Here is a 23,172-nt window from a genome sequence, read left to right on the forward strand (position 1 = left end):
ACATAGAGGAAAGAACCTAATGAAATTTGATCTTTATAAACAACCAAGATGCACAAAATATATGCACGCTGATCATAGAATTGTCAACAAACTGTAATATAATCATAGAATGCATCCAATATCTTCTGTTTTCAAGTCATCTGGAAAATGAAGACAAGCACCATATTTTAGAGAAATATAAATAAGTAAAAGTGAAGTGAAAACCTCAACACCAAAAACAGTATTTCTTGACAATAATAAGATGTGACATAACAAGAGTTGGTGTATCTACCTCACTTATGCAATATTGTCAAATTAAAACATTAATCTTGTCATACTGCCGCTTTTTTCATGTCTCAATTTTTTTTATAAATATTACAGCAAACAGTGTCAGTGTCACCTAGTGTGACTTATGGCCGATTCATGTAAAATGCATTACCTATTAGACGTAAGTATGGATATGGGAACTAATCATCAGTAATTAAATACTGGTGACGCAGATGATTAAAAGAAAAATAATTACCCATAATGTGTCAGGGATCAGTTCCTCCGGCTTCACCATGGACAGTTCCGGATCATTCCACTCTGCTCAGTCCCACTCCAAGCCTGATCTGTTTCACCTGCTGCTCTAGTTATCCTGGACTCAATACACCTGCCAGCTCCCCTATATAAACTCCCTCAGTCTGTTCCCCACTGCTGGTCCGTCTTCAACCTTCAGATGCCCTCAGTCGATGTGTGTTCCTCGTCCGCCGTCTGCCTAGCATCTGCTCCCTCACCAGCTCAGCCGTCCAGCTCCAGCCATCTTCACACTTCAGCTCCAGCATGGTATAGTTTCCTGGTTTTTTCATCCACTGCTCAAACCCTGCAATAAAGACTCCTTAATTGTGGCTCTGTGTGTGGCTGAATTCGGGTTCAATCCACAAAACCCTGACAGTACGGACCAGCCAAATGAACCTGTCACCCACACAGAGCCCGGAGCTCACCTCTTTCCTGAGCTCCACAGCGGAGCTCTTCTGTATCCAGCTCCGAGAAAGCCTGGATGCCATCGCCGCAGCCAGCCCGCCTTGGAAACGGCTGAATGCCGTCAACCACGCACGGGACATTTTCAAGGACCAGATCCAGCTCCTCTCAACCCTCGGAATCTCTGGGCTGTTTGAGGAGTTGGAGTGGAACTATCAGGCTGCGCATTCCCAGCTCCTCAACGAGCCACCTCCACCCAGACCACAGCTCACCTGCCTGTCCACCGTTGCTCCTCCCGTCTCTGCTGTCTCCGCCGCTGCTGTAACTTCCGCCGCTGCTGTCTTTGCTGCAGCTCCTGATGCCTCACCGTCAGCAGCAGTTTCTACATCGCCGCCCGGCTCCTCCCGGCGCAGACGGCGGACTGGGCGGCACAGAAAATCTCCTGAGGCCAAGCCTGACATCCCCGCTGAAGCCGCACCAACTGCAGCCGACGTCACCTCCCTTTCTCCGGTGAGTCGGCCGAGCGCAGATGCTGCCGCTCAGGATAGTCTGGCTAGAGCACCCCGCCTTCATGAAGATCAGCTGTGGGACTTTTTCTACGGGGACAGGGACGACCTTCTCCCATGTTGGTCCGCCCCTGATGAAACTCCCACAGCCTACGAGGCCGGGGTGCACACCGCCTCTCCAACCACCGCAGAGGTTCCCACCGCACACGCCACGGCCCAAGCCTGCGTGGGTGTGCGCGCATCCGCCGAAAGCTCCGCTCTGCCAGCCGCCGAAAGCTCCGCTCTGCCAGCCGCCGAAAGCTCCGCTCTGCCAGCCGCCGAAAGCTCCGCTCTGCCAGCCGCCGAAAGCTCCGCTCTGCCAGCCGCCGAAAGCTCCGCTCTGCCAGCTATAGTTAAGGTTCCTGCTGCGCACGCCACGGCCAAAGCCCGCGTGGGTGCGCACATCTTGCCGACACCGGCCGACGAGAGAAGAGCCCCGCCGGCCGACGAGAAAAGAGCCCCGCCGGCCGACGAGAAAAGAGCCCCGCCGGCCGACGAGAGAAAAGCCCCGCCGGCCGACGAGAGAAAAGCCCCGCCGGCCGACGAGAGAAAAGCCCCGCCGGCCGACGAGAGAAAAGCCCCGCCGGCCGACGAGAGAAAAGCCCCGCCGGCCGACGAGAGAAAAGCCCCGCCGGCCGAAAGAAGCCCTCAACCTATGCAGCTGGCTGTCTCAAGGGTCCCTGTGGCACACGCCACGGCCCAAGCCTGCGTGGTGCACGTTCCTATACCGCCGCCAGCGACTAAAGGTCCTGCTGAGCCGCCGCCAGCCTCTGAAGGTCCTGCTGAGCCGCCGCCAGCCTCTGAAGGTCCTGCTGAGCCGCCGCCAGCCTCTGAAGGTCCTGCTGAGCCGCCGCCAGCCTCTGAAGGTCCTGCTGAGCCGCCGCCAGCCTCTGAAGGTCCTGCTGAGCCGCCGCCAGCCTCTGAAGGTCCTGCTGAGCCGCCTCCAGCCGAAGCCCCGCAGTCCAGCGAGGGGGTCCAGGGGGACCCGCCTCCAGCCCACGCTTCCGAGTCCAGCGAGGGGGTCCAGGGGGACCCGCCTCCAGCCCACGCTTCCGAGTCCAGCGAGGGGGTCCAGGGGGACCCGCCTCCAGCCCACGCTTCTGAGTCCAGCGAGGGGGTCCAGGGGGACCCGCCTCCAGCCCACGCTTCCGAGTCCAGCGAGGGGGTCCAGGGGGACCCGCCTCTGGTCAAAGCTCCAAAGCCCCCAGGGGGTCGACCTGATCCGCCGGCCGACGAAAGACCTGATCCGCCGGCCGACGAAAGACCTGTTCCGCCGGCCGACGAAAGACCTGATCCGCCGGCCACAACGCCCGCTCCTCCGCCGCTCACTCTGCTTTGCCGAGAACGGCAGCCACAACGCCCGCACCTGGCCCTGCCTCGCCGGGGTCGCCCACCGCGACGCCCGCACCTGGCCCTGCCTCGCCGGGGTCGCCCACCGCGACGCCCGCACCTGGCCCTGCCTCGCCGGGGTCGCCCACCGCGACGCCCGCACCTGGCCCTGCCTCGCCGGGGTCGCCCACCGCGACGCTCAGAGCCGGAGATCCTGCCGTTCTGCTGCCAGATGGCTGCGCCTCGCCGGGGTCGTCCTCCGCGACGACCGCCTCCAGAGACCTTGCTGCTTCGCCGCCTGCCACGTCCGGGCCGTCCTCCGCCGACCCACCTGGCCACCAGTCATCAGCCAAGCATCCTCCCGGCGCACCGAAGCAAGCCACCGCTCAAGTACCCCAGCGCTCTCAAGTACCCCAGCGCTCTCAAGTACCCCAGCGCTCTCAAGTACCCCAGCGCTCTCAAGTACCCCAGCGCTCTCAAGTACCCCAGCGCTCTCAAGTACCCCAGCGCTCTCAAGTACCCCAGCGCTCTCAGTTCTCCTAAGCCGCAGCTTGTGGTCTCCAGCTCTCCGCAGTGGCTTCCAGAGCTTTTTCGTGGCCGTCAACCCCCTGGTCGACCACCTGAACTTCCTCTTGTTTCGCCTTTGGCCTGCCAATCAAAGCCTCTCGCCGTTCGCCCTGGTTGGGTAGTTTTTTGTTGGACTCTCTCCCTCCGTCCTGTGCCTCCCTCCGCCCACCCTCAGTGGGTTATTTTGATGTTTGGACTATTTTTCTTTGGTCGTCTGGGATCCGACCTTGAGGGGGGGGGTGATGTCAGGGATCAGTTCCTCCGGCTTCACCATGGACAGTTCCGGATCATTTCACTCTGCTCAGTCCCACTCCAAGCCTGATCTGTTTCACCTGCTGCTCTAGTTATCCTGGACTCAATACACCTGCCAGCTCCCCTATATAAACTCCCTCAGTCTGTTCCCCACTGCTGGTCCGTCTTCAACCTTCAGATGCCCTCAGTCGATGTGTGTTCCTCGTCCGCCGTCTGCCTAGCATCTGCTCCCTCACCAGCTCAGCCGTCCAGCTCCAGCCATCTTCACACTTCAGCTCCAGCATGGTATAGTTTCCTGGTTTTTTCATCCACTGCTCAAACCCTGCAATAAAGACTCCTTAATTGTGGCTCTGTGTGTGGCTGAATTCGGGTTCAATCCACAAAACCCTGACATAATGCAGCAGCACTTTCCTGTAACCTTAACAGTCAAGATATATACGGAGATTTTTGTTGCTTGGTGCCTTGGAAAATTAAGAAAGTGGATGTGAGTACATCATGTACCCTGGGATTTTTTTAGACAAAAGCGGCAACGTTTTTTTTACTGTTGAGTTTGCTCAATGGCATGACATTTTTCACGGACTATAGATTAAAAAAAAAAACAAGAGTGCGTCGCTCAGAGTTTTCTTGCGTCACATCCATAGTTATCTGATTGGTTCTAACCTGTTGACACTGACAATGTTAGTCCCTCTTCTGAAATTGGGCTCTACCAGCTCCTTACCAGACTGACACACTGTGTATATGGTGTAAGTCAGTCTGGCTGGCCAGGCTAGTTGTCATGACCTGTTTCATGCCACTTCTGATTAGGGTGAATTAACGGGATCAGGTGACACATGGCAAATCAGGAACGATGACTGGATAAGAGTTAGACATGGGGTAGGACATTGGACGCTGGTATAAGATGTGCGGGTAGTTTTGGACAGGATCAGCAGCACCATATGTAGATAAGATAAACTGTTTTGGTCATATAATATGGTACTCACAAGAAACACTGTACAACCTTTAGGGAAGTTAAGCTACTTGAACTGAAATAATGATTATAATATACAGAGTGCACACTTATGTCAGTCAGCTCACCAAAATTTAGGTGTAGTGAGTTTGAAGTTTTGGCTAATTCTAACTGAAACAGCCATACCATCAGGCGGGCTCAGGCTTGTCTTTCTCAAATTAAAATTCTTACTTTTTAAACAGTGACTGTGTCCACAGATTTAACCACTACTCTTACAACTGCAAGTTAAATGCATGTGAAATACCCAAACCAAGTATGTTGAGATTATTTCTAATTGTCTAAACTAATGAGGTTGCTTGGAGTAATATAGTTGTTTTCCACTTCAAGTGCTAGTTGCAGTGCCACAGTGCCCTCCACTGTCACTCTGGGTAATGATTTGTAAAAGCTTTAAAAGAAATCAAGTCGGTTGCAGCAGTTTTCTATCACACTGAAATAAACTGAAAAATCAGTCAGGAAGAAAAAAAAACAGGTCATGGGATAAAAAAGATTCCTTTTGACAAAATTTTTGATGATACACTTTTTGACAACTCCTAAAAAATGAGTGTAACAAAAGCATTAAAAAATGTATCCTCTGTTTTTGTTTTTTTAGTCATCCGTGTCATGAGTTTTATGACTTCTGTTTTCCTAAAGGACACATAAAACATGGCACAGTGATACATTTTCCTTGGCCACTCTTTGAAATGGAAAAATCAAGTGAACATAAGAGGTTTGTTGATCTACTGTATATAAGTCTGGAAAAGGCATTTTATGTGCTGAGTTTGCAAAAACGTTACCTGGGATTTCAACCGGAAATATGGGCTTTGGTCAGATGGGATTAAGATTCATATTTTCAGCAACTGACACTTTTAAAAAAAAAACCTAGACACTTTAATCAAAAGTATGGTGAGTTTTGCCAGAAAACAAGATGGGTTATTGTTGGTTCTTTTAACTGGATAGTGAGGCCACTTCACCAGTCACAAAGTACACCTTTTTCGATGACCTAAATACTGTAGAAAACTTGTCGGATGATCTGCAGAGAAGAGTCCAAAAGAGAGGAACCAAGAAAATGTGCAACAATGAATATTAGCAAACCTGGTGAAATGTGGTTCATATGATTTCATTTTGAAAATATATACATATTTTTTTTAAAGTTGGCTGACTCTAAAAAGTTTTTTGGAAACCTAAGATGAGCCAAACCTCAGTTACCAAGCAAAGCAAAACTTGTTTTTGTATTGAGGTTTTTAAATGACTGTAAACCAGATATCGAGTTTAAAGGATATACATACTGTGATCTCTGTGAATCAGACAATGTGGATCTTCGAAACTACTTGATAAGGGTTGTTTTTTTTGTTACTTTCAATGATTCATGTTAGAAACATAGGCTAAATATCAGCAGTACACATTGTACTGCTTGTACAAAAGTGTCAAGCAGAAATATAAAGTGCAATACAGAAAACAAAAGGGTTTGATGGAAAACAATAACAATTGAACAAATGCAATCAAAAGGTTCAACATAAAAGAATGTGCCATTAACCCAGGTAATCCCATGCAGTTCAATAAATCATGTATTCAAACAGACAGCCTGGAACAACAAGGTGCAGCAGAAGAGGAACATTGTGATCCTGATTAACAGACTACCAAAGGAATAGTTAAAGACAGGACAATAGACAGAAAAACACACAAGGGCTGTGGAAACACACTAAACAATTAAACATGAACAGATAGGGACAGGCACGAAGCAAAGTTGGACAAAATGTGAAAACCAAATCCAACTGACCCTCAAAATAGAAACAACAGATTTAAAAAAGAAAAATGGCTTTGAATCTTACCAGAAGCAAAAAAAAAAAAAAAAAAAAAAAAAAAAAATAGTAATGCAAAACAAAAATGTTCAATCTACTAACTTTGGTAAAAAGATATAGGGAGGAAAAGTGTCTCTACTAAGTTCTAATTGAAGGTTGAAATACTAGTGTGAATATTCACGTTTAAAGTTACTTTCGCTTTCAGTGGAACCCCAGGGTTAAACTTTGATGTGGCCATCGTTGGTTTGGCTCTGGCCTGTGGACATTTATTGCACATACTGTATGCCCCCATCCTGTCAGCCTATTTTTATTGAAGGCCATTAGTGTTACAAAATGGCAAAAAAATGATATTAAAAAAAAAAAAAAAAAACTTTTTGGTGTGGAGTGTTCTATTACTTTTCCTTCCCTAACTTACTTTTACTCCCCTCATCTTTGCCTGTAAGAAGTATGACTTAGTACGGGTAATGAGTACAGCACAGCGAATTGTGGGATACCTCCTGGACTTTATGCTAGAGTTTATGGTACGCCAGTCCAGACAAGAGCCAGATGCATTGCCATAGATCCCACCCATCCGGGAAATGCACTGTTTGCCCCACTTCCATCAGGCAAATATTTCAGGAACATCAGATCCAAAACGTACTGACTGAAAAAACAGCTTCTTCGCGAAAGCTGTGAAGGCTATCGCCCACTGCTGAAAAGACTGTACACATTACAATATCACTACTGTAATACAATGTGCATATTTTTTGCACACTCTTAACCATCTAGAATGTTTCATTGCATAGTTTCATGCAAAGTTCTGTATATTCTGGTTTAAGAATATTGCACAATTTCATATTTAAATGGGACTAACTTTCGGAACCAGGTGCAAGTCACAGCAGACCCTAAAGATTGTTTTGTTTTGCATGCTTTAATCTTTATATAGAAAAAAAGAAGAAAAAAAACTGTACACATTGCTGTTTATTGCTTGTATTGTATTGTGTGTTCCCTAAGCCAGTGTATGTTTTGGAAAAAAAAAATCATCACAGTGACATGCAGTGACAATAAATTATTATTGGTTTGTACTAGTAACCTAAGGATGAGACAAAATAAATACCTCTGAAGATGAAATTAAGTCTGTCGATGAAAGAATACTGTTTTGTTTTCAAAGGATCAAAATCTTACAGATAATGTAGGGGTAAGTCTATTTCTTAACTGCACAGGTTCACACATGAATTGTGAGATGTACAAAGAGATGACTTAAAAAGGACCTGATACCTTCCTTTTCACATTTAAATAATTCAGTTTTTATCTATATAAAGGGGAACTACAATGCTTTGGTCTGAATTCCCCATTAATGTTTCCCTACAGCCCATCTTTTGCCCCTGTTCTGAGGTGTGTCTGAGAGCAACTCGTTCTGGTGTGGTTTCTGTAAATCTAAAGGGGGGACTTCAAACCCTGCCCCCCTCCAGGTCGCAGAGCATTCCACTCCACCCTGTTTGGCCATTTTTGTAGTTTGTTAGTCATCAATTGTGTGGGTTAACATACCCACAAACAATATATTTTTGCTTTCCGTCTGATAGCTTTAGCATCCCTCAACTTTAACTACAAAATTGTGACAAAAAAAAACAACATAAAAATGGCAGATTTGTGAAGTTGAAAAGCCAGAGTTCTGTTACATAGTTGTCCAAAAAACATAATAAAGAACAGAGAAAACTAAACTAAACAGCTCAAAAAATATAACCCCCCTCCAAACAGAATATAAAGATATTTGTGCAGCGCCTGGACAAACTAAATTAAAATGATCACCATTCCTAGAAACTCTAAGTACACAACAAGATGTATTTATGGGTTAAAACGTGGATTTTCCATATTTCCCCTTTAATGTTCAGCTTAAGTCTTATATATATCAATATATATTTCCAGCATTGTGTTCCAGCATTACAGCGCCTAAACACCAGTTCTTATGTGTTGTGCACTGTAATATAAAAAAAAATCATTCAGATTTTATGTAAAGTGAGGGAACTTCAAGGGAACTCAAGCAGTGACTTCAAGCACCACAACAAATCAGAAAAAATTGCCCATTGAGATTGTCATATTCAAATCCTAGATAATGGAACAACAAGTACAAGCAAGAACAACACACCAGATGAAGCCATTAATATTGAAGGCTCCTTCAGCTATAACCCATCCGCTTCTAACAAAAAGTCACAAGTAAATTGCAATATTTAGAGTCCTACACTGTGATGAAAAAGGACTGATTTAGCGGCATGACCGTGTAGTTACCTCAAAGGTATATCCAAATTAGGCACTATTATTTATATTACTGTGCTGAAGTTGTTGTTATTTTGTTTCTTTGAGCTGGTTAACCCAGCTCAGCTATTGTAGAAAGTGGTGGCAAAAACCAATTGACCTCCTTTTTGGCTCATCGGGTTATACTGATACCATTTGCTGTAAAATGAGCTAAAAGTTTAGCTTTTTGCTGAACTTGTCTTCTCTCCAAAACTTTATATAATGTCAGTCCAAAATTAAATTAAAGTTCACTCTCGGAGTGAACCACAAAAATATGTGTTTTAGAACCCCTTGAGAATAAATTATTGGAAAAAAGAAGCTGCAAAGGGAAAGTTTGAATTCTTGAAAGTCAGGCTCTGGGAAGTTGTCAGTTTATGACCAGCAGTAAGCCATGCTCAGAACAGCCTCAGTATGGAGAAGTGGAAAAAAACAAAACAAACAAAATAACACCTTTAGCAAAAACAGCAGCAGTGTAAAGGTCTATACCACAGTACTAACATAAACTGCAATAAGGTTTTTCAAAATAAAGTTTATTTAGAATTTGACTTCAGTTTAACTTTGCTCTCAATCATGACATTTAGGTATAATATACAAAAAAGTTAAATAAATCTGTTCTTCAATATCAAAGAGTCATGTTAGTCCCCGAAGTGTCAATAGCCCGTATGAAAGCTTAAACCCTACATTTTTAACCCAAAATACAAGCGTGAAAACAAATGTTCTACATTGGTCTGAACTTGATGGTGTGACCTTACAAAGACTGTGCTGTTTGGTTATAATTAAACATGCCCAAGCCTTAGGGTGTATATTGCTCCTCAAGCTTTGACAAATTGTCAGTGTTTGAGCCATTTAAAATGAGAATACAGCAGGCGTGAAACACAACCAGACTAAGTAGAATTCACAAGTATCAGTGAGCTTTCCTTTTCATTTTTCTTCTTTAGAAACTGAACATAAAACATTAGGCTGAAACATCATATGACACTAAAGTGCAAATAGGTGTTAAATGGAGGAATCCAGGAGCAATAAGGCACCACAAGGCTAAAACTAGAGAATAATTTTAAAAAGACCTAAATTATTACAGTATACCTTTCAACCACAGCATCCTTTTTCATCTTCTTGTATTGCATCACTTATGTGTTTTCTGTCTCTCTTTACATTTAACCTCTGGCTCGTCTTCTCTGCCTCTGGATTGTTGCCATGTTTCCTTTAACCTTGGAGCCTTTTGTTTCAAGTTATCTGTCAGCACACTTTTATCTCAGTCTTTACAGATGCTCAATAAAGGACAGAGCTATACAAAACAAAAATGCACATGCAGGGCGAGCGATAAAGTAAGAGGAGGCTATTTTCTCTTTAACAACCTGCACTTCGTGTTCTCATGAGTCACATAATTGAAGGGGAAGAAATGAATTGTCCTTCTCCAGGGCAACTTAAAAGTTGATTGGTCAGTTGTCAAGAACCCTATTAGAAGACCCTTTCTTTGACGTGAATAAGAATGCTTTCTGTCTTTTTTTCTTCTTTTTTTTCTTTTATGCTTTCTGGTTCGCGCAGCAAAGAAGAAAGTAAAAAGCAAATCATGATGCATAGATAAGTAAATTATAAATACTACAAACAAACTATAATAAAAGCTATATTTCACCGTCCTACTTATCCTTTCTTACTTTTAAAAAAACAAATGTCCAAATGTTAATCTGAATAAATGCCAGACATTGTAATTACATAAACTTAACTATCTTATTAATATTTAAGAATACAATTACATTATTGAGAATAGTCACATTCTTCCAGCTAGAAAAAAACAAAACACCTCCAATTTAAGGCCTTCTCTCACCTCATCCATGTTGCACTACCAAATGCATGTACTATGTCAAAAAAGACAAGGTAAATTAAAAATCTAATTCTTTACTAATAGAGTCAGAAATGAAATGAAACCCTGTTTTAATGTAACGTGTTATATATTAAAATTAAAACAGGTTTTTATTTTGCTTGAGTAATTCACATTTAATCCTAGGCCTTTCCCATTTCATCTTGTTTCAACCACAACTGTGTTTTGACTTTTGAAAACATTGAGTGATGATGTCAGATAAGTAACGCATCATTCACAGAGTGATAAATAACTGGATATGAATTAATAATTACAAACGTAGCTGTCTGTTTAGTGCTGTGCTTAGTGGTTTAGTGAGTTTTTCCTGGGAAGTCTATTTTCATGCCACTGTCCAAAAATATTCAGCTACATTACCCCTAGCTGTGAGTGTGTGCAAATATGGTGATGGTCTGGCAACCTGTCCAGGGTGCACCTCACCTCTATCCCTTGACAGCTGGGGCTTATCAACCATTTTCTGTGATCCTGCACAGCATTAAGTGGGCATAAAAATGGATAGATTCCTTTACTCTGTTTCAGTACTGTTTTAATTATCATGTGTGGTTGATTGAAGACATTTAATTTGAGGCATATTTTAATAACTATGTGAGATCCCTCACTGATTGACAAAAATGCTAGAGGGCTAAACAGCATTATGACAGAATCAGATCAGATGTTTTGAAATACAAACAAATATAATCATTTATCCTGTTGCTGCATCTTGCCTTAGAACAACCTGGTCTACTCACAGTGAATGTTTTGGCAAATGTCTGTTTGAACAGTGTTACTGGCAAGTGACGAGCACCATAGCTAACAGTTCCAAGAAAGATAATCATGTTTCTTCCCCAAGACAGACAATAAAAAAATGCACAACTGAGATATAAAGAAGTATAAGTAAAAAAAAAGGTAAATAAACACGTCAATCTCTTTAAAATTTGTTGACAAATGTATCTTGCCCTTTTTATTAAGTGGAGGCAATGTAAAAGACAGAGAGAGAGAAAGAGAGAGAGAACTAACCCTATGTTAGAAAGTAATTCCTCTTCTTAGATCAGGAAGGATCTGTGGTTATCTGCATTTGTTTGAAAAGCAAAGTAAATTGTGGACTAATGCTGAGTTCAAGACCACTAGCTTGATTAATCCCAAACCAGTAGGATTAAGAAATGGTAAAAGGACCATATTTACATAATGCTTTTCTAGTCGCACTTTACACTAGAGCTACATTCATTCAATCACACTAATTAACACACACTTATACACAGATAGGAAGTCATGTGCAAATTGATATGCGGCAGGAGGAAGCAGCAGTTTAACCCACAACATTTGGATTGTAAGACAATCAGTTTTCCTATTGAGACACACTGGTACGGAGCCCCTAAAGCAGGGGTGTCAAGCTCCGGTCCTCGAGGGCCGGTGTCCTGAAACTTTTAGAGGTTCCCTGGTCCCACACACCTGAATCAAATGGCACAATTAGCTCCTCAGTATGCAGTCAGGTTCTTCAGAGTCCTGCTAATTACCTGATTATTTGACTCAGGTGTGTCGGACCAGGGACACATCTAAAAGTTGCAGGACACCGGCCCTTGAGGACTGGACTTTGACACCTGTGCCCTTAAGGGACAAGGAGGGAAAAAAAAACTTTTGCGAGATCTCGCAATTCTTTTGCGAGATCTCGCAAAAGTATTGCAAGATCGTTCAAAATGTTTTTCGATGTCAGCGAACCGGAAGTAAAACAGACACACAACAATGGAGGCGCAAACACATCATCCATGGGGAAGTTTATTGATTTCTATTTTGGTATTGGCCTGACAAGTAAAGACATTAAATCCGTACTTGGTTGCAGACATGGATTTGACATAAGTGAGAGACATTTGAATAGAATACTCAGGGCGAGGGGACTTTCTTGTCGAAAAGGGTACTGTGATCTTGCAGTCCTGGTTGAATTAATCAGCAACAAACTACAGTACTCTGGTCAGCTTCACGGGTACCGGTGGATGTATGTAAAGTGCAGAGAGCATGGACTATGCGTTAAGAAGGAGGATGTGCGGTTGGAAGAGAGGGAGCCAGAGAGAGAGAGAACTACTAGAGCGGCACAGAGTAACAATAACAGAACGCTCAATAAAGCTGTTATTAATCAGATAAATAAAACATTATATCCTGGTTGTTTCACAAAGGTTACATTAAACAGGTAAACATGCCCATAGCAACACACCTCAGCTCCCTGCAGACCGGAACACTCCCTGTTCCGGTCTGAATATGCGCTAAAACTGCCTATTTAAAATGAACGGTGCCTGTCTGAATCAGAATGAAAAGTATTACAGCTCTGTGCGTGAACATTGTCAACAAACCGCATCTGTCACCAATCCCCCCCACCCCAGCAGCAGCGGAGGCTGATGAGGTGTGGGCGTGTCATGCGCATCAGTGGTTGTAGCAGTTCAGAGTCACAGCAGCATGAGCAGCGCTGTTTGTAAGCGCTGCGCAATGAGTAAAGAGACCAAGTCACTCAATTTAATCTTAATTTAAACAACGTAAAGTCAGGAGAGAGAAAGAGACATTTTCTGATTCTCGTTCGTTTTCGTCTCCCGGATCCGTTGTAATTCTGATTCCTCTCTCTTGGTTCATCTCCTCCTTCATCCCTAACTTTGACCTTAGATGTCTCACCTACATGGCAGTTTCCCCGATTTCAGGCAAATGAGCATATTTGCCAGAATGAATCAAGCAGAGGTCACAAGCTAGGTGGGCATGTACAGCACAATGCGTATATTTCATCTTAAAATGAAGCGTAGAGGAAGATTTCTTCCACATAAATACATATTAGTGTGAATACTGTATTGTTCCATTATGACACCCAAGCACCAGACTGAGGTTTTGCTGCTAACATTTTATTTTAGGACGAACACAATGGGACAGCTTTCACCCCGCCAGTCCCCTGATCCACCACTCCTCACCCGGAAGCCACACATACATTTTAGTGTGACTACTGTCTGTTCCATTATGACACCCAAGCACCAGATCGAGGTTTTGCTCCTAACACTTTATTTTAGGACAAACAAAATGGGCAACCCCTAGTGACAGCTTGCTCACCCCCAGGGGTGCATGCACCACACTTTGGGAATCCCTGCCTTAAAGACATAGGGAAGCCTTTTGTGAGACAAAAAAGTCTCGCAAAAGTTTTTTTCTCCTTCCATGTCCCTGGACCCACATGTGGCAGTTAGAAATCACCAATCTAAAGAAATTCAAAATCGAATGAGAAACAAATTTCTTGGCATCTATTGGTCAGGGAACGGTTAGAAGGTTTTGGGATTTCAGCAAACCAATGAGAGAGTCATTACCCAGAAATAGGAGGAAAAGATGGAACAGTGAGAAAACTTGGTGGGAGTGATTGCTCTACCAAACCTACTCAAAGAGAGCGTCAACAACTCATCCTAGATTAGAAAAGAATCCAGACCAACATCTAAAGCACTTTAAATCACACTTGCTTCGGGTAACTTTAGTGTTCATGGTCCAATAAAAAGACAGGTTGTAAAATGGCCTCCATGTGAGGGATCCAGAGACTCAAAAATGGTGGTGTAAAATTAACGGTCTGGGTTACTTTGCTGCGTTATGACCTGGCTGAATTGTCGTAATTCGTGGAACAATGGTTGTTGTTCTCTGTATCAAAAAATGCTACTAAGGAGAATATCCTACCATGAGTTCATGACCTTAAGTTCAAACATATCTGGGTTATGCAGGAGGACAATTATATGAAGCACACCACAAGTCCTCTGAATGGCTCTAAAAAACCAAAAAGAAGCTTTTGCCATGACCTAATCAAGTTCTGATGTTAAACCAGATTTGGATGCTGTGGTGTAACCTTACAAAAGCCATTCATGCTTGAAAGCCTTTCAGTGGGGCTGAGCTAAAACAATTCTGCTACGAAGAATGAGTCAAAGTTCATTTACAGCAGGATAAAAGACTTACTGGTTTCTCAGTTAATAGCATTTGATTAATTTAGGGTGGCACAACCAATTAGGTCAAGGGGGCAATTACATTCTCTCACAAAGCCAGGCTGGTTTGAAAAGCTAATTTCCTTCATTAATAAAAAATATCATGATTGGAAAACTGTATCTGCAATAGACTTGTGACCTGTCCAGGGTGTACCCCGCCTCTCGCCTACTGACAGCTGGAGATAGGTACCAGCACCCCTCGTGACCTCACAAGGGATAGACGTGTTAGATAATTGATGGATGGAAAACTGAATTTTGTATTTACTTGGTTTACCTTTGTCTGATAACAAAATTTGTATGATGATCAGCGATAGAAAAAAAAAAATAGAAGAAATCAGAAGGGGACAAATATTTTTTGCAGCACTGTATATACATGTACATACATGTGTTAAATTATGATTGCTAGAAAAAGAAAAAGCAATGGATACAAGTTGTATACACTTTTTACAGCATTATTGAGCATCTCACAGTGGACTATTGAAAAATTGGTAATGGAAATTCTACTGAATTTTACTGGTCTTACATGTCATAACATTTTTGTCAGATCTAGATGCAAGTGAAACAACAACAAAAGAAAGGGTAATTTGAAACTGAAACTCTAAACTATGCAAATATGTAGTATGAATGTCAGGTAAGTCCCCAATGAAACAAGTCTTTAAATGAAAAAGGCAGTTACTTTTTCTGAACACAGACAGTATCTTTAGAAGACCTTAGGGGGGATAATTATCATAACTTCCTGCAGCTATCTTACCTTTTTCAAACATTTTATCTTTCCCAAACCATATGTGAGTTTTGTTAAAATGAGTCATCGAGGGATGTGTTTTCAAATATAACATTTTACTGGACACACTGCAGGTGGGATGCTTGATGTCATGCAGAGAAAATATTTTTCAGACTTTGCTATGAGATTCACACTGAGCAGGTTAAAATAAAAATGTTTACATATATGATTAAATATTTTCTCACAACATTTTAGGACAAAGATCTGCAGTGCACTATGCACATTTCCAGCTGAATCAGAATTATTCTGTTTTCATCATTCAAAAGAGTGGAGTCTTTTAACAACTAGGACTCTACATAAATGGTTGGGGTTATTACTTTTTTAAGTTTGAAGGGTACATTTGCATTTATCTTAAGCTGTGAGGAATATTATATTTCCAAGTCTGCCACTATCTGCCCCTCATACATTTAAAATCAGTTTTTCACTTCAAGGCATAGAGCTTTTGCTTTGGATTTTTTTTTTTTTTTTTAGTTTCTAGAGACACCCAGAGAGGGAAAACACAAATGTTCACTAAACTTTGAGAGGAAAAAAACTAAAAGATCATTATCCGTGCTATTACTTTTAAGAGGTGTTTAAGTAACCACAACCATTAATTTCATACCTTTCAAAATAATAAGTTGGTAAATCTTAAAATTCCATTTAAGATTAGGAAAGTAATTTTGAACTGAATTGAATGGAAGTGAATAGAATTATCTCCATTTTGAATGGAATGGAGATATTTAAGTTTAAATATTAGCAGAAAAAATGGCTGAGGAAAGTGAGTAAAATTGGAATCAGGAAGCCACAATGTAATTAATGTAAGTCTTTTAGTTTAATTTTTATTTTACCTTTTGTGCTTGTCTTCCTTCTTTTTCTTTTATGTTACTTTAAATTGTATTGTCAAATACATGTAGAGGTGTATAAAAGATTAAACATTTAACTTTTAAAATGATTAACTTTTTCATAAACTATTTGTGTTTTATCATATGTAATTCATCACTCTCCTCAAAACTATCTTTAGCACGATTAAGGATCTAAGATACAGTTTTATATATTACAGTGAGCAAAGCAGGGCGTATAGTGTGACAAATATTTACAGAAATGAATTGATTTTGCAAATAGAAACCTAACACATATTTTACAAAGTCTATTAAATGCCTATTTGGCTATTAAAACATACAATTTCAGAATGCAGAGCTTAAAGAAGAGAATGGACTATCTTGCTAATCATATCTTTGAAATGCAGTTGCCTGAGTAATCACTGTTAGCTGCCTTCATGCATTATCCTCAGAGCCTGAGATAAGAGATACCAGATGTCATTTATATTTAGCCTTGAACAGATGAGATGCTTAACTTTAGTACAAAAAACTATACCCATCTATCAAACACATTTATCATGTTCATAAATAGGAGCACTGTAGTTCAGTGGGAAGAGTAATCATCTCACAATCTAAAAGTTGTAGGTTCAATTCCAGATTCCTCCTGCAATATATTGATATACCACTGAGCAAGGCAATTAACCCCAAGTTGCCTAATGATCTGTGTATCGATGTATGAATGTGTGTGCATTTGAGAATGCAATTGGGTGAATGTGGCTATTGTTAGCGGTCAGTATGACCAGAAAAAGGGCTACATAAATTCAGTCCATGGCAAGAAAACATTTTTTGCTATTGGTTTATAAAACAGTAAATACTATCGGGCGTAAATGTATTTTTCCATTGCTTGTTAAATATGAACACACCGCCGATCATTTAGGTCTTCTCAAACATGCTTACTGGGTGTTGCCAGGACCAGACCTAGACAGAATGATGCAGCATTACTTTTTATAATCCTCAGCTCTGGAACAAATGACATGAAAGTCTGAGTTGAGCAGAAACAGTTTGTTGCTTTAAATTAGAGCTAAAAACATCATTGTTTATTGCAACTCTTATTCAAATAGTCTCACTTCTCAAATAATCGGCTGGTCACTTAAGAGTGATTGAAGTTTGAGAGTGAAGATAATATTACGTTTCTTTTCATGCAATGTTTTTTTAAATAATTAGTAATTTTAATATTATACATTTAATTTTGTGTGAAGCACTTTGGATTGTCTTGTGTATAATTGATAATATATGAATACACTTGCCTTGCCTTGAATTACAGTTAACTATATTCCGCTGCTACCAAATTTGGGCCCCATCCACATGAAGACGGGTTTGGCTATATCCGACAAACTTCTTGGTCAGATAGAGGGACCCATCCAGACAAAGCAGCCGGAAAACCAACAATATTTGATGTCTGCTCCAAGAGTGGCAAAAATTCAAACTGCCATGTTTTCAGTGTTGTGGTTGCATTTCAGCCACTATTGAATTTATTGTGGATTTTACACAAACACATTTGGACCGATGACAAGACAACCCTCACAAACGCCTCTTTTCTCTCCCCTGCATTTGTTGTTTTCGATCTCTGTTCTTCTTCTTCTTTTTTTACTTCTGTAGCAGTATTACCACGCCTCTCACTGGTGTATTACGGCACCTCCGGCTTTGTGCTGTTTAATCTTAATGCTCAAACTTTACTGTGCAGGGAAAGTATTCAGTTCTGTGTGGATGTAGCCTAAAACTGGAGCTATTAACATTTTTGTATTGTGTATTGAGATAACTTTAGCCATTAAATAATGATATTAGGAAAAAAAATTTAACTAAATTATCGACACAATCATAAATTACCATAATTGTTTTTTATTCATCAAGTGCTAAGTAAACAACCTTCAGCCATCCCCAGTTTTAATGTATTACCTTGAAAATGTTACACAGCAGCTGTGTTAGAATAAAATGTGCTGCAACACTAGGTCATCTTTTGTGTTCCAGTCTTTTGTGTACTCAAATGATTCATAGGTCAGTTTAAAGTGGCTTAACAAAATCTCTAAAAATATGTACAGGGGCTGCAGTAAGAACTGGGGAAACAGCATCAGCTAGAGTTGCTATTTAGGCTGTATACTGTGGGAGGATGGTAGAGTGTTAACAATGATAATTGACAAGAGTTACCATGTAGCCCAAAGGCAAACTATATGTAGTATGTGGAAAAAAATATAAAGAAACAAAAGGCAGCTGAACAGATTTGCACAATACTGTCAGGAAAAATGCTAAGATATCCCCGGATATATATTAAATTCCCTTTATTGTCCCACAATAGGGGCATTTGGGCATGACAGTGGCAAAAACATATAGACAGGATAAACCAAAGTTACACTAGAAGTTCCAATATAAAAGAGAATGAACATATTGAAAGTTGAACACAAAGGAAAATTGTAGTTATTTTTTATTAAAAGATAAAAATTCTGGAGAAAAAGCATGCATTACATAAAAAAGAAATACAATTCTGAATTTAAATTAAGGAAAGACAGCAGCTGATTTACAGAATAATGCGAGAAAACTATGATAGTACAAGCAAACACCTCAGGATAGCTAAAGCATGTGCAAATGGACATTAGCATCTGAGTGACAGTGTAAAGGATTCTTGTTCAGATCAAGAAATACATCCATTAGCATGTCTGTAAACAGAGTCTGGTGTGAGCAAGTCCGATTATAAAGTCTAGCAGATGAAGGACCTACTTAGGCACTCATTTGAGCATCTAGGATGCAGCAGTCTGTTACTTAAAGTTATGTATACATATATATAGATATAGTGATCTTAAGTGATCTCGATTGATGTTATGGTTTGTTTAAATTGGGTAACCTTTTTTAAAAGTTAAAGTTAGTCTAAGTAGACGTAGGCTCTGTGTAGTTCTTACTTAGCCAGCTCAAGACACCACCCGCATTTTTTCGTAGTAGAAGCCTTAGCGCTGAAACTTGTAATCATTTCTCTGTTATATGTAGATTAAAGTGTTTAAATCTAATGTTGAATTTGAGTCAGAGGGTGCTTTATTTTGGTAGACTGCTTAGAGGAAATGGATAAGTGGCGCTATTGCATTCCTGTACTGTTTAATTACTGTTGTGTTAAGGTGAACATTGACAATTTTGATGTTAAAAAAATAATAACCCAAGAGAGCAGGGATGCATTTATTCAGTCTTATCAAATACGGATAAAGCATTATCCTTATATTTATCTGTAGAAATATATATCAGCATGAATTTATTTCCAAATTGTGCAAAACTCATTAAAACAATTTCCAGAGTACCTGGACAAAACGGCTGCGTGAGGAAAACATGAAAACAGAAAAGTCCACACCTAGCCAAGTGATCCACACTTATTAATTTGATTTCCATTCTCTCCCAATTGTGTACATGTGAAAGCATGTACACAAACCACAAACCCCGTGGAAAAAGTATTTAGACAATTGTGGGAATACTTTTAATTATCATCCTGAATAATTGAAACAACAGAACCTCTCTTACCTCCCAGAGTGGCTGAGATGAGAATGTGGGTTCCATATTTCTTAATGATAGTGTCAATAAACTGCTGAGTGGATGGTCTTCGGCCCAGCAAGCGTATACTGCGCTGGAACTCAGGCATGAGTGGCACAGGGTTCCGGATGAGGTCCCTTCTCTCGATTGCAGTGTTTCTCACCTTCCAACGTGCAAATTCCCTGATGAGTTAAAAGAAATACAACTGCTTAAATTGAAATTATCTAGCATGCTCACACACAAGTGCATTTGTTACAACAAATAAAGAAAATTGACAGGTTTTTTAAACTTGAATGAATATCCACCAATTTAAATTCATGGCATTTTCAAATGTCAACAAAACACTTTGTATTTTTTTGTGTTGTCTTTGTTTCATAACATTACTTTACACTGCTGTTGCCTGTGTTGTAATATGACCATCATTCTGCCATGTTTAACCATAATAGAATGGGCTTTCATGATAAATTCCCCATATAAAACATGCCCATTCTATAAAAACATTAAAAAAGCTTATTATCATTTGAGAGGTGCAGTTGGTGGCACTGTTGCCTTGCAGCAAAAAGGTCCTGGCTTTGAATTCTGGCCTGGAGTCTTTCTGCATAGAGTTTGCTTCAATCCACAGTCCAAAAACATGAGTGTTAGTTTAACTGGGCTCTTCAAAGTTCCCCTTGCATGTGACTGTGTGGAGGCATGATTGTTTGTCCTGTGTGTCTCTGTGTTGCCCTGTGATGAACTGGCGACCTGTCCAGGGTGTACCCTGCCTGTTGCACACTGACCGCTGGAGATAGGCACCAACACCCCCATGACTCTGCAAGAATAAGCGGTTATAGACGATTGAATGAATAGCATTTTAGCCAACAATCAAAAGGAGGGAAAATTGCTCCCTGCTGTTTATACGCTTATTGCATTGACAAAGTGTATTGTATTTTATAGAAGTGAACCTTCAAATTTCCAATAACGAGAATGTTTGTTATTGTGTGATGTTTGTTTTTTTAAATACAATATCATAAATAAACAAAAGTGTGGTGTGCATTTGCATTCAACTTCATTTAATCTGAAAACCCATAATTAAAATCCAGTACAAACAATTTGCTTTAGAAGTCACCAAATGAGTGAATAGAGTCTGTCTGTAATTTAATCTCAGTATAGATACAAATAACCTGTGAAGGCCTCAGTGATTTGTTACAAAATATCCTGTAAAAAACTGATACAGGTAGCTAAAGAGCTGAAAGTGGGGGAATTGTCCACCATGACAACTAACTGAAAAAAAGAGATGAAATGGTTTAGATCAAAGCATACTCATATGTTAAAATTGCTAAGTCAAACTACAGACAAATCTTTTTAATTTTTGTTCGCAGAGACCCTTCTTTTCTCACCACTAATTGACCTTAATGTATTCTCCAAAGAGCAAGGGGCTAAAATTTCTGGCTCTAGCAAAACTGGTAGAGGCCTCCCCAAAAGACTTTTGTAAGACAGTTGTAACTGCAGAAATTTGTGAATCAACAAAGTATTCAATTAGGGGAGCTAAATACAAATGCAAATCACATGTTTAAGATTTTTATTTTTTTTATTTTTATCATTCTCTCCCTTTAATCTCCTCTTTCTTTCACCTTTTCTCCTTTTTTTTCTTGTTTTTCCTTTCCTCTTCTACTTTCTCATTGTAGTGTCCATATAATTTAAAATACTCCCAGCATGAATTATAATGAAACAATTTACATGCATAAAGCAAGCGGAGCACTATGGCGAAAGCTGTACTGCTCCACTTGTGAAAGTAAAATCTGTAGGGCTCTTTTTGGCATTAAGACAACAATTCTTATTGCCACATTGCCAGACAAGACACTGTAAAAAAAAAATATATATATTTTTTTATTTTGAACATTTTGAAAACGTTGTATTATTCTCTTTTATTTCACAATTATAGATTACCTTGTGCTGGTCTATCATATACAATTCCAATAAAATAAATTTAAGTTAGTATTTGTAACTTGACAAAATAGGAAAAGGCAAATATATATTGATAGTTTAAATGTTAATGGTCTGAAAATCAGTGATATGTATTAAGTGAAGCATAAGTGTGTTTTATAACTGTATGGTCAAATGAATAAGTTGTCTTTCTCATTTTCAAAAATTAGGGATTTTCATATTCAGTTCTACCTGTTTTGTCTCTTTCACATGATAGGGTGTGGCTCAAAAGCAACTACCTGTTCCTATCAACAGGGAGAAAACTGTATTTTTTTTAATCGTCATCGCTGAGATATTTAGATAGATGTATAGACATAGTCTTATTGGAAAAATCCTGAAGTCTATCCATTAAGGTAGTATTTTGTGGCCGACTTCTTACATAAAAAAAATCAGGGTCTCATTTATTTTATTGTGCCTCTTTTATCTTAAACCAATCTCTGTTTGTACATTGGATATGATTCCTGTTAGATTTCCCCCATGGTTAGTTTATGTATCACAGTTCATGCCTAATTATGATCTCCTGATTAACCTGTATTCAATTTCATTCTCCACTTGTCCCTCAGATTATATTCTCATCAATTGTCATTGTTCCCCACTTGATCTTTGTTATGCTGTCTGCTTCCTGCCGTATACTTGGGTCCATTGTCTGCGTTTTCTACATCCATGCACCATGCCATGTTATCCTTGTGCCTCACCACCTGCAAGTTTTGTCTTTTGTTCATTAAATATTTGTATTCATTATGACAATTCTGAACTCCTGTCTGCACAACCCACCATGTCAGAACGGCCTTTATTTAAATCAAGAAGATTTAAATCAAGTAGACAAAAGCTTTAAAAGGTTAGATAGAAGAGTTTTTGCTGCTGTTTCTCAGCAAACACTGTGGCAATGATTAAAGGTAGTAAATAATTTGAAGAGCTGGCTGGAAGAATAGGGAAGTCTTCTACCCAAATGAGATACATGAGAATAGTGAGACTGACCGCCAGAGAGCTGTGGCAGAGATTTGGGCTCCAGGATCTCAGCGGTCACCGTGGCCCATGATGCTTCTTCTTCTGCTTACTGCAGACAGCATTGTCAGGATGTCTCTTTCACTCCTGTCCCATACAGTCTGGCCAATGCTTCTACTCTACTTCCGTCACCATCTCTTCCTCTCACTGTAAAACATTCTGGAGAGTCTTGTTGATGTCTTTGCTCCTCTCATGGCACCACCCACAGCTTCTTCAATGCTATCCAGCTGTCTGCAGCAGAGTGTGTCATAATCCACACCAGAAGCAGTGGTTACCGCGTCCACACCAGCAGCAGAGGTGGTTCCCACATTCACAGCAGCAGCAGAAGCAGTAGTGGTCCCCAGGTCCACAGCAACGGCAGAAACAGTGGTTCCCACGTCCACAGCTGCATGACTAAGTCTAGTCACCTTGCAAAATCTCAGCCTGCTATTCATCTCCTGAGAACACCAGAACTTGCTCCAAGCCTCAAGCTGCTGCAACCTCTCAGCACCAGAGCCTTGAGTTCTCCTTATCTCTGCAGAGTCCCAACCTTCCGTCAGCG

The 23,172-nt window shown here is 40.7% G+C and overlaps 1 protein-coding gene across 1 annotated transcript in view; it reads right to left on the minus strand.

Moving 5' to 3' along the window:
* brinp1 (bone morphogenetic protein/retinoic acid inducible neural-specific 1) overlaps positions 1-23,172 on the minus strand; it is a 161,190-nt gene that overhangs the window by 66,743 nt on the left and 71,275 nt on the right. Inside the window, exon 3 of the mRNA XM_012869008.3 lies at positions 19,656-19,846. Coding sequence (XP_012724462.1) covers positions 19,656-19,846 — 191 coding nt within the window. The remainder of the gene's footprint in view (positions 1-19,655; positions 19,847-23,172) is intronic.

Source organism: Fundulus heteroclitus, chromosome 8 (genome assembly GCF_011125445.2).
Source record: "Fundulus heteroclitus isolate FHET01 chromosome 8, MU-UCD_Fhet_4.1, whole genome shotgun sequence".
NCBI lineage: Eukaryota > Metazoa > Chordata > Actinopteri > Cyprinodontiformes > Fundulidae > Fundulus > Fundulus heteroclitus.